The 17,600-nt window shown below is 35.2% G+C and overlaps 1 protein-coding gene across 1 annotated transcript; it reads right to left on the reverse strand.

Moving 5' to 3' along the window:
* Nucleotides 1-1,482: 1,482 nt before the first annotated feature.
* LOC138315805 (partitioning defective protein 6-like) lies at nucleotides 1,483-16,996 on the reverse strand. Its single transcript, XM_069257077.1, has 3 exons — nucleotides 16,836-16,996; nucleotides 14,803-15,025; nucleotides 1,483-7,455 (listed from the first exon to the last, which is right to left on the reverse strand). The coding sequence occupies exons 1-3, from the start codon at nucleotides 16,896-16,898 to the stop codon at nucleotides 6,716-6,718; spliced, it is 1,026 nt and encodes a 341-aa protein (XP_069113178.1). The 5' UTR covers nucleotides 16,899-16,996; the 3' UTR covers nucleotides 1,483-6,715.
* Between the last annotated feature and the right edge of the window lie 604 nt (nucleotides 16,997-17,600).

The raw sequence follows: 17,600 nt of genomic DNA on the forward strand, positions 1-17,600 counted from the left end.
TAGTTTGGCTGATGAGCTGTACAGGCCAACGCTGGTGAAGCTTGGGGGTACTCCTAGAACGAATATACGTACCCGGCCTACTATACCTTCGGCCGGGTACGAATTGATCCCTATGTGTTGTAGTGGAGCGCTGCCTCCGAAAATCACTCACAGTTTTCTATATTTTTTGTAGGTTTCCAATTATTTTATGTGTATACATGCATTTACACATCATTTTTTTTCCAAAACAAACATAACTACCATTCTTAATCTACCGTACCGCTCACAAGACGTCAAATTCACAATTGTGGACTTGCCGTATAAATTCCCTTCAGAAAGACCTTCATAGGTGTTATGTAAAAAATAATGCCTCGATGAGAATTTGATATTTTATGAGGTTCAGTTTTATTGCCGAGTAGGTAAGCGATATCAAACAAGTACGATAAAATGCAAACAAACGTTTTATAATGGTTTGCATAATCATTACTTTGCTCCATGAGCAGTACTAGGCACCAATTGAAGCTTTAAAGACGACACCATTTTCTGCCAAAAAGTCTTTTAAGCTACAATATTGCAGCTAGGGTACTCCTAGCCATCTTTCCAGTGCCTCTACTGTCGTTGTGGTAACCTCATACAATATGAGCGGCCACGTCAGATGAGGTAGTCCTGTCTTGTCGATCGCTCTGAGTCCTTCTTTTACCTGTCCTTGCAGCTTCCTGATGTTGTTAGAGTCATTTAGGCTAGCATCGAACCACTTTCCCAGACACTTAATCGGGTTGTTAACGATTGAGGAAATGAAAGCATTTCCCTCTATTTCCTTTTCAATCGACTTATCAAATGCTAAAGATTTGTCTTGTTTCTTCAAGTTTGAGCTGGAAATGTGTTTGATATCATGATATGTAGATTTGTTTTCATACATTTTAAACAACATGTATTAATAGTTTCCTGAAGTTATCTATATATTCAGTACTTGCATAATAAAAGAACTCTTGTCAAAATCACTGCTATCTTGTGTTTTGTGAAAAATACCACACCACAACTTCGCTAGCCAAAGATACTCAGGCCGATACTCTCAGGTAGAGAATAGGACTAAATACCCTTGGCTAGAGAAGTTGACCACACCACACCTTTTATATCCCAGACAATACTCTTATGTCATATGAATTAGTCACTAGCTACTGAAAGGTCAAGTCACATTAAAATTTCTGTTGTATTTTTTCTGGGTTATTAACCAAATTATTATACTCACAATATAATTTAAGTGAGCATAAATCATCATTCTTTTGTGGTTGCTAAATTTTGTTAATTCCGTTTCAAAAGCAAGTTTGCAAAGATTGATTTTTTCACATTTAACAAACAAAAGGAAAGTTGATTTACAGTAAACACAGGTACACAGATCACAGTGTTACATACTGTACACATACATTTCTTTAAATTCTATTCTCCTTATTTAGTGAATGACCAACATTAATTCATATCCAGAAACACAACAAACTAACAAAATTCTTTTTAGTCTATTAGTTTTATTGCATATATAATGGTATATCATGGTAAAAACTGTTTATAACATCAGTGATGTATGACATCTCATAAAAGTGGAATCATGCTTAATGAAGACACCTTACCCCCAATGCAAGGTCTTATTGACACAACACCTTAACCTCAAAGTGAGGTCTTACCCACAGGACACCTCATCCTCAAAACTCGCTCCCTGGCTATAAACATCAAATGAGATAGATCTTTTATCTTTACATAGTTAACATTTACTGTCAGATACAAAATTGCTTCCGTTCGGAAAAGAAAAACTGTGTAGTAATTGTGAAGACACAAATATCATTATGGCAAGATTTACAGACAAAATGACACGTGGTAATGTATAAAGATGTGATCATGTTGTGTGATATGTGTCGATAAAAAAATAAAACTAGTTGACACCTCTCCTCGTCAATAGGAATAAAATGTCTGTTGTTCATGGCAGGACAATATTAAAGGCACATACGGCTAAAAGGACTGTCTGTGTCAACTAATTGTACTTTAAACGTCGCAGAAATACTAACTTGTATTAAAAAAGGTAATAATAATAAGTACATATACAGAGCATATGTACAGACCATTTAAATGTTAGCAAGAGATAAAGACTGATCTGAAACTTTAGGCATGATTAACATATGTCTTAAAAAATGTTAAGTTTGCATGAAAATATTTTAACAATTAATATACCAAGGACAAACTCACAAAGTGCAAGGGGAATTTGTTATGTAAATAACCAAAGATATACATGCACAATGCACAACTCTTAAAGAAAAGATGCCCTTGAGTCCCCGATTGCAATGGTATAACGATATATACATGTATGTAAGATATAAAATCACAACCTTTCGTTAGTCACATAAAAATTGCCCTAACTTCAAAATAACAATGATAAATATTTTAAAAAGTTACAAATGGACATGCATTAATTACTGAAGTCTTTTCTTTTCTTTAAAAATTGTATAATAAAAATATTCTGACAAAGAGCAGGTTTATTTAGAAGCTTCACTATACCCGGTAGTATACAAACACTTGATAAGTCCTGCTCACATCAAACTCAACAATTGTCCGATAGTATGTTATATGAGTAATAGAATTGATAATTTTTGAAATTAGACTTTGTAAATTCAAATATAACCACCAATTTTCTATAATTTTTTTGGTCATTTTAATTACAATTCAGACTTTAAAAGACTGCCTTCACCATCTAAATCCTCTACATACTTTCCTTAAAGGCCCACTTCCTTTCCGAAACGGCTTTTAGTTTCTAAAATGGGAAAGTAAAACGTGATCGATATTTTTGTATAGTCGCTAAAGTTATTAACTTACCGTTAATACTACACGTGTCATCACATTCTGAACAATTTGATTAAAATCAATAAAATGTAAATTTTCATAACGCAGGTCGTCTTATGTTTCCCGCCATTGTCCTAAATACAGCGCGGTAGTTGACTATCACTGCGCCAAACGGCAAAACAGCGACAAAACTCTCCAATGTTATCAAACATTACGCAGGAAATCTTGCATATGTTTGGTTTTGTAACCTCATCTTAGGCCATTGATATATATTTTCTGATGTTATCAATGTTTTTAAGAAACCTTTATGTTTTCCTCCGGAAAGGTAGTGGGCCTTTAACTGAAAAATAATAGTTTTAGAGAAATATTGGAGTAGCTTGACACATCAAAGCTAAATTATTGAGATTTCTTTACCAAAATCAGTTCTATGAAGTGTACATCCAAAATCTCAATTGTCTTAATTAACACAAATCACTTTTTTATAAAGTCTTACAGTGAAGTGATCATTACTGAAAAATACAAAGTAATAAATTTATAACAAACTTTACATTCATGCACAATTATGTATATGGTATCTATATTTAGATATACTATTTCATTGATCTACAATATATATACATTGATTAATAACTAATAATTAAGACATTATATTACTCTTCTATCTACAGTGGCTTTGCTGCACAACTATTAAATGTTCGGTAATAATTTGTCATAACAAATTTACTAATTATGCCAATGATCAGTCTAGTAACCGTACACTGGACTTTTTTTCTACTTTATATTTAGGTATAGAAATGCCTTAGGATACATTGTTAGCACACAGATAGTATGATTTCATCATCAAAATTAAGATATTGATCACAGATGAAAATTAATTAATGTTTAAATCTAAATGTTAATAGCTTGATTAGTTTTTCTTATTTACTGCTGTGAAGAAAGATATCTGTACTTTGACATTTAAAAAAGCAATCAATAATGAAATGAAAAGAAAAATAGTATTCCTTGACACCTGTAGAGAAAGTATCCAATAATGGAGAGAGAAAAAAATGTTCTTGTTTATATTTTCGCAAAAGATTTAGATGAAATAAAGACCAAGAATTACAGAAATGACATAAATGAAACATATACTTAAGTAACTTATTCCCAGTTCATACTGCTTAATGCTTAAAATAAAGATGCACTAAACAAACTCATGAAAAAAAACTTGACAACAGAAAATGGTCACATCAAACAATTGCAAGTCAACTGTCAACTACAGGTATATCTTAGTAATTACAGAGTTACCAGTACTTCCCTTGTGGGTATTGTGACGTCATTATTTTGTGAACAAAACTTATGTTGTTTTCTCTGAAAAGTATGTTACACTCGCAACCATTACAATCAAATACCTACTCACAAGGGCAAATAACTCTGTAATATGCAAATACGGAATATAATCTTACAATTTGGTCTTAATTATCTCCCTTGACAATGTCAATGTTTGGACCCAATTTATTTGCAACGATACTTTATGTCTTTAATTTTATTGCGCTAGCCTCAAAGAATCAAATAATTCACTTGTAAATACCAACATATGACTAATAAAATGAGTTACACGACATTAAAATACTATTAAATGTGCTCATTGTTTTCCAACTAAAAAAATTAATCAAAACATTTACAAGGATTTGTTCCTAAACAATCAAATGCCTGTTTTTTAACTATAGCACATAACATATTCGCAATGAATTTGATTAAAGAAAATCAAATTATAACACATCAAATACTCACATGTTTTGACTACCGTAGTAAAATTATTTTTTACATGGACATGGATTAATTATTAGACTTACTACGTTTAGAAAAAAAATGTATAAACATCATAAACACAAGATTTGTAAAAATGAAATATTAAACAAAAGAATGACAGTGTATAAGATAGGAATGTATAGAACGGAATACAACAATACAATGTGTTAGTTTATAACAAGGTACTTGTCACATCTACCGTAGGTATTTCTTGGGTCAGTCGTGGAAAATTATGTAGTTGTGACTAGTGCCTGTAATTCTGAACTTCATAATAAGTACATATAGGGTTGTTATGTGTATAAACAGTGCATTATATTGGCATCATCACAAAGATGATCTGTCAAGGGGGACATATAAAGGGCTGCTAATGTAAGAAAGCATAGCAACAGGGAGGTAACTCAATACTTCCTTCTATTATATTATATAAATGTTTGGTTTAAAGTCATACTAACAGCCAGGGATGAACAGGTGATTTAAGGATGTGCCAGGATTAGGTAGTGGAGGGAACGCCTCAGTGCATGGAAAAGACCTGCCAACTGGCAGTCAGTACCCGGCAAATGCCCCACATAGGATTCAAATTTGTGACCAAGAATTAGAGGCTGTTGTGGTAATCTGTAGGGATATCTAAACCCAACTCCTAATGACCATCACCGCTTACATGATGGTGTTGCATGTGCTAATGAAAAACATGTTATAAGGTTGTTTTCAATAATCAATAGCTTAATTACATCTGAAATGTGTCTTTGTTGCATTTGAATTCATAGTCATTGAAAGCCAGAATCTGCTTCTGATTTTCCATTCAGAGGAGACAATGATTTCAGCATTTCATATTTACTTCTGACAGTTGAATGAATAAGAAAAATAATACTGCACAACCAGAAAATAAATAATAGTATACAATATTGAAGTTTTTGTAAAACAAAATTTGAAACTATCCAGAATTTTCCATCTGATTGCATAAAATGTATGTATATATATAATGGTTAAAGTTTTGTGTATATCAACTTGCAGATTTAGCCAGGTTTACTCTCCAAATGTCCCTTATCCTATATCTATAACACTTCTTTTTGAATAAAGGTAAATCATTGCTTATAGTAGGCCTAACTTTTCCAATCTTATACTCACGATCATTTCAAGTCGGTCAAGTGTTACACAAAAATAAATTGTTGTACAAGTATTTGTAGTTATTTTGTATTTTTGGGAAAAAATTAAATAAATCCACAAAATATTTCCTTCTCATTTCTGACGAAGCAAAAATTAAGTATCTACATTGTATAGTGTTGATATGTCATATTAGAGATACATGTACATGTATACAAAATACCTGGTATATGCCAGGCTCAATTCAATTTTAAAATTTATATATGATCAGTATTAGAAATCATTTTGATGGTTATCTTATATCACATGATTGATCTAGTTTAGATTTAAATGAAGTTTAGATTGAATATACATGATAAAAATAAATTCAATAAACAAATGTCAATGTGATATTTGTCCTGCTCCAGTAAATGGAGTAAAACTTGTAAACTCTCGAATAAGGCAGAAAACATATCAAAATAGTATAATGTACCTTAAATCACATTTACATCATATGTACATTTGTAGTTCCACAAAAACTCTAAAGCATGATTTTCACTATTGGATAAACATTTCATAATTCATTAAAAGAAATTAATTACTCAGTGTGCCAAAAAGTTGTGAGTGTTAATGTTAAGTACCTAAAACCTTGAGTAAAAACCAAGAAACAAAATCAACAACAGCTAATTACAGATACAAGCGTGATCAACAAAAAAGCAGATTGCAACACCAGTGTTCCATAAAAACTCACACTTCTATACAAAACTTTAAATTTACAGCCAGAAAAAAAAGTTCATTAAAGAAGAAATCCACATCAAAGGTAAAATTCATCATTATTTCTAAAAGAAAATTTCTTTCTTCAAAGATGGGACTAAAATAGACAGGAAGCGCCAACATATCACATGATTTAAGTTAACTTTAAAATGACTTTTAGGGCAGTAAAATCTAGCTATGTAATTTTTTATCATAAGCTAGAATACACTAGCTAGTATTAATGTTTACCCAATAAAATGGTTATCCTACATGACATGCAGTAGACAAGCTATAACGTTACAACAGCACTGTCTTTACTCTCCGTGTCCAGACTGGCATTGCTGTGTTGACTAAGACTGTGATCACTTCCTTCTCGTCTAAAATGGTCACTTTGTTTGGTGAGATGGTCCTCAACCTCATCATCCTCATCCTCCTGTTCATGAATCAGGGGAATGTCACTGTCAAATGACTTGGAGGAATGGTAGGAGCCCTGTGACTTTTGTGAACCAGTGGACATTTGGGAAGTGCGAGCTGATGACCCACGCATCGGTGCCAGGGTCATGCGCTGATTCACCGGTTTCACAGTTATGATAAGGTTGGAGCTGTTGGCTACCATCATGTCTGTAACTTGATCAAGGGTCTTGCCTGCGACCTCAATACCATTAACCTCTAGTACCTCATCATTCACCGCCAGGAGACCTGTGCTCTCCGCCAGGCCACCTGGCACAAGTCTTGAAATAAAGATACCAGGCACTTTCTCTAGTCCATGTGGTGTTACACGCACACTTGTGCCATCTCGAATATAGAACCCTAAAGGCTTGTCCGAACCATTCTTCATGAGTTTCACACGCCGGTGAGTTTCAGGAACAACATCAACATCGATGATGGCAGACACCCTTCTGAAGTCCTCTGGCATGCTGATGTTGATTCGAGGTTTCGGAGGAGCCTCAGCACTCATTAACTTGCTTATCGGATTACGTCGCTTCACACCAAGTGTGCCATAGCCGTTAGCCTCACCATAACTTTCACCTTCAACATATAACATAATCAAACTTATAGTTTCTAAAAGGTTGTCAAACATATTTTTCTTCTTTTTTATATATTTTAAGACAAAGATAATTTTATATTAATAATTTTTAGCAATGCAATCAATTTAACCAATGGCCAAAAATAATATTTTCCTATCACAAAGATATAACATCATGAACACGCCGAAAAAGCCTTTCAAATCACACATACACGTGTATAATATCCATTTAGTGTCTCTGCCATAGAGAATATCTTATGTACTAAATACACTGCCAGTCTGTGACTTTAAAGTGACAGTCGGGCAAGGATGGCTAAAGTCGGTAAAAATGGTGTGAATGTATCCCGTATAATTTCTTATGAAATGGAATAACAAAATCTCTCGTCAAAATCTGTCTGCGTACGAAGAAATTAATTTAAAGTATGGGAATTCTAAAACGTCCTCCCGGCTCACTATGTCCGTGGTTACATTTCCACGCAACCTCGCTTTCAATGCTTTCAACTTTTCTTTACTTTAATGGTCAGAACTGGGAAACTATGCAGAACTTGACCGTCGTATTAATATGCGAGAACTTTTGGAAGGCCAATGAACGCATTTAGACTGGTTTTCTTTGCTCGACTATTCACTTTAAAGTTATATTTCCAGGGAATTTCACTGTAACAATATTTCACTTAAACATTTGAACATGGACATGTAACTTGATGACTTATAGCTCCCCAAAAGCATATGTCGGCCTATAAGAGAGCCGAAATCTAGGGATCATATATTCCTGGTTTTGAATAAAGTGCCTTCAATCACTGCCACATTTAGTATCTTCGTGTTTTGTCAGAATTCCGAATCGTATCATATGACTGACGTCGACACACCTGCACATGGTAAGCCAGGTAACCAGCATAAGCACACATGTGTTTGTTTACATTTTCCTTCTGGCTGATTATATATATAGTGATACCAGCAAATCATGCTGGTATATGTCCACAGAGTGAGTATTTGAAACATCTAATTACATTGACGTAAAATATTGTGTGTATCAAATATAGGTCGACCACATGTTTTGTTTATGAAAAATTGTTGACATTTTCTCTTGGTTTCACAACTTTCGTGTTCTTTCGAGGTTGTCGCGACGATGTTCGGCAGAGTTCGGAATGATTCAGCATCTTTTGAGACTATTTTTCACGTGTAAACGTTAAAAAGATTTTTTACTTTTATAATTAAAAATACTCCCAGTGCTGCAACTTTATAAAAAAGTGGTAAGGCCACTCATAGATGCTGTGACTGAAGGACTCAAAAAGGAATAAAAGAATTGGTTTATCATTTATATTAAATTTAGTTAACATGTTGTAGAACATTGTATTTATATAATGTACACGTGTACAATGTTGAATTTTTGAGTTAAACAAAGTTGATTCAACCACCACAAGTTAAATAGGTTTTTTTTCCTGAAATGACTGAAATCTATTTTATATATTAAAATTTCTTATTTCTGAAATAAGTAGATTTATTAAACCAATAAATCTGGTAAAAATCTGAGTGCCATTTTCGTTTAATACATGTAAGTAATCTATATACTAGTACACATACTAATTACTGAAATTATCAATTTCATCAATGTCTCTTTAAAAGAAAAGAAAATGAGTTAATTAATATCCATTTAATAACAACAGAAATATATTGCGATTTCCTTGTTAGAAAGACTAACATGGCTGCTTGCATGTGTACCACTTTGCTTTGCCGACTTTTGACTTATAAATCATGGCCAGATACTTTTGTCAAATAAAAAGTCATAATTTGGTTACCTTTTACAACAATCCTTTGATGTTATGGAACATTGTTGCAAATATGTTGTGTATCTTTGTTTAAACACGGCTTGAACAAATAGAACAGCAAGTGTTATGCAGTGCACTTTCACTACGATAATATAGTATTGAGGTTTAAAGGGAGGCAACTCGAGCTTTAACATCTCTAGATGGAAGAGAGCGTAGTAATTTCAATTGACACCACATGTATAATTTCTATATGAATTTGTTTGAATTGATCTTAGTTAAATAATTAAAAGGTAGCTATAAATAATTAATTCCTGCAATGAAAGGCCTAATAGCAATGACGTTTAAAGTGAGGCAACTCGAGATTTCACATCTCTAGATGGAAGAGAGCGTAGTAATTTAAAGATATAGTTCGCAACGTCAACTAAACAAAAGACTTTTGCAAACACATTTAAATCTTATTTTTTGTATAAATCATTAAAGCAAACATAATTTATCATCATTTATAGCATCAATTTTGTACCATTCACCTAGATAGATAAATAAAGAAAATCTACTGCGGATGAATAAATTAAGAAGGCGTTGTGTGTGATTTTCGGGAATACACAAGATCTGAACCAAGATCAAAACGAAATAGTTCTAAGTAAACATTGGAAAACATCACCGATTGCGTAATTGTACACATCGATTATCGTTGTGACAATTATTATATGTGTGTGTTTTATTATTTTATACCTTCAATTAGGGTGTGAAAGTAACAAAACAGCATTTAATTTTCATCGCGGATTATTATTGTTGTTTTGATGTGCTCAGGCTTGCTTAGCGTACCTATGATTGCTGTTTCGCTGCAACTTTATAAAAAAGTGGTAAAATTAGAAAGTTTTAACCTCAGACAGACAGAGAACAAGAGATCCCAGAGGGATCTTGGCGCCCACCAAAGAATGATCTATGTCTGACAAACGAAAGAGGGATCTTTCCTCTGCTTTTCAAACTTTTACTACATATTACTACATATGAAATTTGAGAAAGATCCTTTGAGAACTATCTGAGATATATAACGGTAACAAATATCAATTATCAAATTCCAAGATGGTGGCTTGTCGGCCATCTTGTTGACCGATTGGTCCTAAAATTCAACATGCACAACTAGACCAGTAGGGGAACCTGCAAAAATTGGAGACAGATCCCTTCAGTACTTTTTGAGAAATAGTGGTAACAAGCTTCAACTAACAAAATCCAAGATGGAGGCCTGTCGGCCATCTTGTACATCAATCGGTCTTGAAATGCAATATGCACAACTAGACCTCTAGGGGAACATGGACATGCAGTTTGAGACAGATCCCATCAGTACTTTCTGAGAAATAGTGGTAACAAGCTTCAACTATCAAAATCCAAGATGGCTGCCTGTCGGCCATCTTGTTCACCGATCAGTCCCAAAATGCAATATGCACAACTAGGGCCCTAGGGGAACCTACATGTGAAATTTGAGAACAATCCCTTTGATGCTTTGTGAGAAATAGCAGTAACAAACTTTATCTATCAAAATCCAAGATGGCAGCCTGTCGGCCATCTTGTTCATTGATCGGTCCCAAAATGCAATATGCACAACAAGGGTCCTAGGGGAACCTACATATGAAATTTGAGAAAGATCCCTTCAGTACTTTCTGAGAAATAGCGGTAACAAACTTTAACTATCAAAATCCAAGATGGCGGCCTGTCGGCCATCTTGTTGACCGATTGGTCCCAAAATGCAATATGCACAACTACACCCCTAGGGGAACCTACATGTGAAATTTGAAAAAGATTCCTTCAGTACTTTCTGCGAAATAGCAGTAACAAACTTTAACTATCAAAATCCAAGATGGCCGCCTGGCGGCCATTTTGTTAACTGATTGGTCCCAAAATACAATATGCACAACTAGGGCCCTAGGGGAACCTACATATGAAATTTGAGAAAGATCCCTTCAGTACTTTCTGAGAAATAGCGGTAACAAGAATTGTTAACGGACGGAAGGACGGACGGACGGACGGACGGACGGACGACGGACCACGGACTAAAAGCGATTTGAATAGCCCACCATCTAATGATGGTGGGCTAAAAATATGTATAACACTTACTCCACCACCGACGGAGCATAAATGATATAAATCATTTGAACAATAATTGGTGATTAATCGTGTATGGATATGTCTAAAAACACAAACAAGAGATCCCAGAGGGATCTTGGCGCCCACCAAAGAAAGATCTATGTCTGACAATGGAAAGAGGGATCTTTTCCCTGCTTTTCAAACTTTTTCAAACACATGACATATAAAATTTGAGACAGATCGCTATAGTACTTTCTGCGAAATAGCAGTAACAAACTTTAACTATCAAAATCCAAGATGGCCGTCTGGCGGCCATTTTGTAGACTGATTGGTCCCAAAATACAATATGCACAACTAGGGCCCTAGGGGAACCTACATATGAAATTTGAGAAAGATCCCTTCAGTACTTTCTGAGAAATAGCGGTAAAAAGAATTGTTAACGGACGGAAGGACGGACTAACGGAAGGAAGGACGGACGACGGACCACGGACTAAAAGCGATTTGAATAGCCCACCATCATCAAAAATATGTATAACACTTACTCCACCACCGACGGAGCATAAATGATATAAATCATTTGAACAATAATTGGTGATTAATCGTGTATGGATATGCCTAAAAACACAAACAAGAGATCCCAGAGGGATCTTGGCGCCCACCAAAGAAAGATCTATGTCTGACAATGGAAAGAGGGATCTTTTTCCCTGCTTTTCAAAACTTTTTCGCCAAACACAATGATCCATATTAAAATTTGAGACAGAATCGCAAACCTTCATGACATATGAAATCTAAGGTGGCGGCCGGTTGCGCCATTGTTTGAGACAGATCTAAAAGGCTATAAAGGTCAGAAGTACACATAAAATTTGAGAAAGATTTCTAAGAAATAGTGGTAACAAACTTCAATGGCCGTCTGTTCACCCTTCTCCAATGGGTCGGCCATCAATCCATGTTTACCGATGCGGTGCCCCCGGGGGTCCAATTTATACAATTAACAATTGGCCCCGCCCCACCTGCCCCAGGGGCTCAGTGCCAAATATATACAAGTTCAGTTCACCTTTCTCCGAAAGATTGTTAGTGGCCAAATTCGGTCACAATCCAATGCATGCACTCTAGGACAATTGGGCTCCGCCCCCTCCTGCCCCCAGGGGCTCAGAGCCAAAAATTTATACAATTCTGTACCATCTTCCCTAGCTCAAATTTGTCCTCTAGACAAGTAGTGATTTAAAGGATTTACCTTTATTTCCCCTAATGGGTGGGCCCCCCCCCTCTGCCCGGGGGCTCAGGCAAAATTTATACAAGTTCTGTTTCCTCCCCACGAAGCTGGGCCAAATTGGTTACAAACCTTCATAACTTACCTTTTATTTTCCCTATGGGCCCTCCCCGCCTCCTCCTGCCCCCAGGGGGTCAGAGCAAAATTTAAAATACAAAGTTCTGTTCCCCTTCTCCTAAGGAGTTTGTGGGCCAAATATGGGTCCAAACCATGCAGACTCTAGGACCAAGTAGCCGATTTTGATTTACCTTATTTCCCCTATAGGGCCCCGCCCCTCCGCCCCCGGGGCTTACAGAGCCAAAATTTAACAAGTTCTGTTCCCCTTCCCCGAATGTTTGTGGCAAGATATTGGTTACAATCCATGCAGAACTCTATGACTAGTACGTGGCAAAATTTGTCACCAAATCCTGCAAGAACTCTATGACTATAGTACGGACTGGACCGACGGACGACGGAGCGCCGCGCTCATGGCATAAGCTCACCGGCCCTCTTTGAGAAATCTAAGATGGCGGCCGGTTGGCGGTCAGATCTCCCCCAAAGGCGTAAAAGATCCCTTCAGTACTTTTTGAGAAATAGCGGTAACAAACTTTAACTGTCAAAATCCAAGATGGCCACCTGTCGGCCATCTTGTTCACCGATCGGTCCCAAAATGTAATATGCACAACTAGGGTCCTAGGGGAACCTGTATATGAAATTTGAGAAAGATCCCTTCAGTATTTTTGAGAAATAGCGGTAACAAACTTTATCTATCAAAATCCAAGATGGCAGCCTGTCGGCCATCTTGTTCATTGATCGGTCCCAAAATGCAATATGCACAACAAGGGTCCTAGGGGAACCTACATATGAAATTTGAGAAAGATCCCTTCAGTACTTTCTGAGAAATAGCGGTAACAAACTTTAACTATTAAAATCCAAGATGGCCACCTGTCGGCCATCTTGTTGACTGATCAGTCCCAAAATGCAATATGCACAACTATGGCCCTAGGGGAACCTATATATGAAATTTGAGAAAGATCCCTGCAGTACTTTTTGAGAAATAGCGGTAACAAACTTTAACTATCAAAATCCAAGATGGCTGCCTGTCGGCCATCTTGTTGACCGATCAGTCCCAAAATGCAATATGCACAACTAGGGCCCTAGGGGAACCTATATATGAAATTTGAGAAAGATCCCTTCAGCACTTCTTGAGAAATAGCGGTAACAAACTTTAACTATCAAAATCCAAGATGGCCGCCTGTCGGCCATCTTGTTGACCGATCGGTCCCAAAATGCAATATGCACAACTAGAGTCCTAGGGAAACCTACATATGAAATTTGAGAAAGATCCCTTCAGCACTTTCTGAGAATTAGCGGTAACAAGAATTTTTAACGGACGGACGGAAGGGCGGACGGACCACGGACGAAAGGCGATTTGAATAGCCCACCATCTGATGATGGTGGGCTAAAAAATAATATAAAATAATTCGTTTCACCTTTGGTGCATGCTCAATCAGTACTTCATTCCATATAGGATATAGTGACACTGAATTTTTTCAGGATGCAATTAATTATTTTTCATATTTTTAACTTGAAGTAAAATTAGAACCTCAAACTTTTCAATGGTGGTAATGGTGTAAAGTAAGTAACTTTTGTAACTGAAGAAAAATACTGAATTTTCTGCTCCTGTTATTGATAGTGAAAAAATAACATTTTTCAGCGGTGGAGCATCTTTAAACAGTTTTCACTATGACAAAAAGAGCGAAAGTTATAGACCAATGACCATACAACTTTAAGCACTAGTTCTATGGCTAGTCATTTTACAGCCGGACTAGAGAAAATTGTAATGAACAGATTGGACTAGTGACTCCCCACCTGATTAAAATCGCTAAATATATTATATATACAGGGCAGTGGTAAATTGCATTTTTCAACACAGTTTGAGTGCATAGCGATTATTTCAGTTTGGATGCATGATTTTGTGAGAATTTGCATTCATGAACACATCCACACTGTAATTTGGGTCAAAAATCGTAAACTGATCATGACTGAAATGCTGAAGCAAAACAGCTGTATATTTAATTTGGACTAGTGATTAAATAGTCGGACTAGTATTTAAAAATTTTGGGGTTTAAAATTTACTTGTCCAAATGACTAGCAGTGAAAATAATTAACGTCACAGACTGCACTGCTGTATATATATGTGTGATGAATTCTTTTAGTCCAGTATATGTTTATATGAACTACTTTACCTTTACGTTGGACCATGACCCGCAGTAAAGGTTTGGCCATGCTGACAGCTCTGTAAAAGTTGTCATCATTGTTGATTGGTAGAAGGTCCCCATTGCTGTCGGTATACGTGACAATGAAAGGAATATCCTTCAGGCTGTGGATTTTACCAAGCGTCGCCTCAAACTGGGTGAACTCGCACTTCTTGGTGTTGTCAATTGCAAATCTTCGGAATTCAGCATCAAACTAAAACGATGCAAGTTTCAATAACAATCTATTTCGATACACAAAATTATATAATTTTACACACAAACACTATTGTAATACCAGATAATTTTTGAAATTAGACTTTGTAAATTCAAATATAACCACCAATTTTGAATTTTCTATAATTTTTTTGGGTCATTTTGATTACAATTCAGACTTTAAAAGACTGCCTTCACCATCTAAATCTTCTACATACTTAACTTAAAGGCCCACTACCTTTCCGAAACGGCTTTTAATTTTTAAAATGGGAATGTAAAACAAGATTGATAATTTTGTAGAGTCATAAAAGTTATTAAATTACCGTTATTACTACATTTATCATCGCCTTTGGAACGATTTGATTAAAAATAAATAAAATGTTTATTTTCATAACGCGGGTTGTCTTACGTTTCCCTTAAATACTGTGCAGTAGCTGACTAACATTGCGCCAGACGGCAAAACAGCGAATTGACTCTCCACTGTTTTCATATATTACACAGGAAATCTTGCATATGTTTGGTGTCGTAACCTTATTTTAGGTCATCGGTATGCATTTTCTGATGTTATTACTGGGTTTTATTAAGAAACCTTTATATTTTGCTCCTGAAACAGAAAGGCAATGGTCCTTTATGGACTCATAGGATCTTATTATAATATGTCATATTGACTTCATTCCAGACTGAAAAAAAATAATCAAATTTAAGCTGTATTTCCCAAAAATGCAGTGTACTCTAGCTAGGAAATTCTTTTCAAAATGAGGGAAAAAATACCCCTTTCCAAGTAAGTGAAAAAAGTTGTTGTATCGATGAATACAGTATTTGGTTTCTGTGTTTAAATTTGTCATTGACTTGTAATTAATATTGCATGTGCAATACTTCATTGAATGACAAGGTCTGAAATTGCATAAACTGACATAACTATATCACAGACATGGGTCTTATAACTTAAATTTTAAGCTAATCGCTTCTAGGATTATTGTTTAATTTAATTTCTGTGTGTGAGACATAATATGAATTGTTTATTTTTCTAATGTTAAGCCTTTTTTAGATAAAATTAATGATAAAAAGGCACTTCGTCAAGTTAATCAAAATTGTCAATGGTGGAATCGCCATTTCATCATTATATCTTTGTCATTCGTTTACACACACCTAAAACAAGCTATTGAACATAACGTTAACTTGCAATGGTTAAAAAAAATCCAATCGAACAATGCCATTCATGTAAGATTGTATTCTTAGATTTGTTTTCTTAACGAATGACTCACGTTCTAGGCATGCAATGAAAATTGACAAACCTGCAAGTCTGTTGTAGTGATTGACAGAAAATGTAACAGGTGTTACAGCAGGTTGTGAGCAATCATGCGAAACGCGATTGAAAAACATCTAGATCTAGAGCTATCTCGTAAACTTAGTTTAAACGTTGCAAATACTCTGTGATTGCAAAGCAAACGTATTAAAGTCGTGTATAAAAAACCTAATGAACATACATTTTTATATGTAAAATGGGTTGAAGGATCGGCTGGCGTCAATTTAAACTGCTAGTAGTGTTGTTTGGCCAGGAAGCCATAGGTGAAATAAGCCATTGCTCGGTTAACAGACTAATCACAATACTTTTTGTTTATCTTATATAAACAAGTAAGGCTGATGATTGCTAAAATTGTACATGTAATTTTAATCAATTGTTGGAATGTAAACAAATGGATGTACGCTAAAAATAGAACCCAGGAAGCGAGAGAAACTTTGGTGACACACCTAGGTATTCGACCTTACCTGTGCATTGAATTAAGTTTTCATATATTGTTCAAGCTTACCTTGCTTTTTACTTCCACCATTCCGTTCTGCTGCCTAAGCGGCATCCGTGCAGACTTCGACATAGTGAAAATTTGCCCCCAAACGGGCGATTTACTTTGACAAATTCCGACAACAATATTTTTTATGTTTTAGTAAGCGCTTTCCGGTGACGTCACAACACAAAATGTGAAATAATCTTTAAAGTAACATTTTACAAATTCGCTTAATATACACTGGCTAAATATTACAATACAGTGTTTTGTAAAAAAATAAATATCACAACAGAGTGATAAAAATACCAATTTAGTAATATGCATCCTAGTTGACACTTTGGTTTGAGGTTATACGAGCTCAAAATGAGGGAAAAAATACCCCTTTCCAAGTAAGTGACGGAAAAGTTGTTGTATCGATGAATACAGTAACAACAAGGCCAAACCGTTGATGTAGTATTGTTTATTTTCTGTGTTTAAATTTGTCATTGACTTGTAATTAATATTGCATGTGCAATACTTCATTGAATGACAAGGTCTGAAATTGCATAAACTGACATAACTATATCACAGACATGGGTCTTATAACTTAAATTTTAAGCTAATCGCTTCTAGGATTATTGTTTAATTTAATTTCTGTGTGTGAGACATAATATGAATTGTTTATTTTTCTAATGTTAAGCCTTTTTTAGATAAAATTAATGATAAAAAGGCACTTCGTCAAGTTAATCAAAATTGTCAATGGTGGAATCGCCATTTCATCATTATATCTTTGTCATTCGTTTACACACACCT

Source organism: Argopecten irradians, chromosome 2 (assembly GCF_041381155.1).
Source record: "Argopecten irradians isolate NY chromosome 2, Ai_NY, whole genome shotgun sequence".
NCBI classification, from domain to species: domain Eukaryota; kingdom Metazoa; phylum Mollusca; class Bivalvia; order Pectinida; family Pectinidae; genus Argopecten; species Argopecten irradians.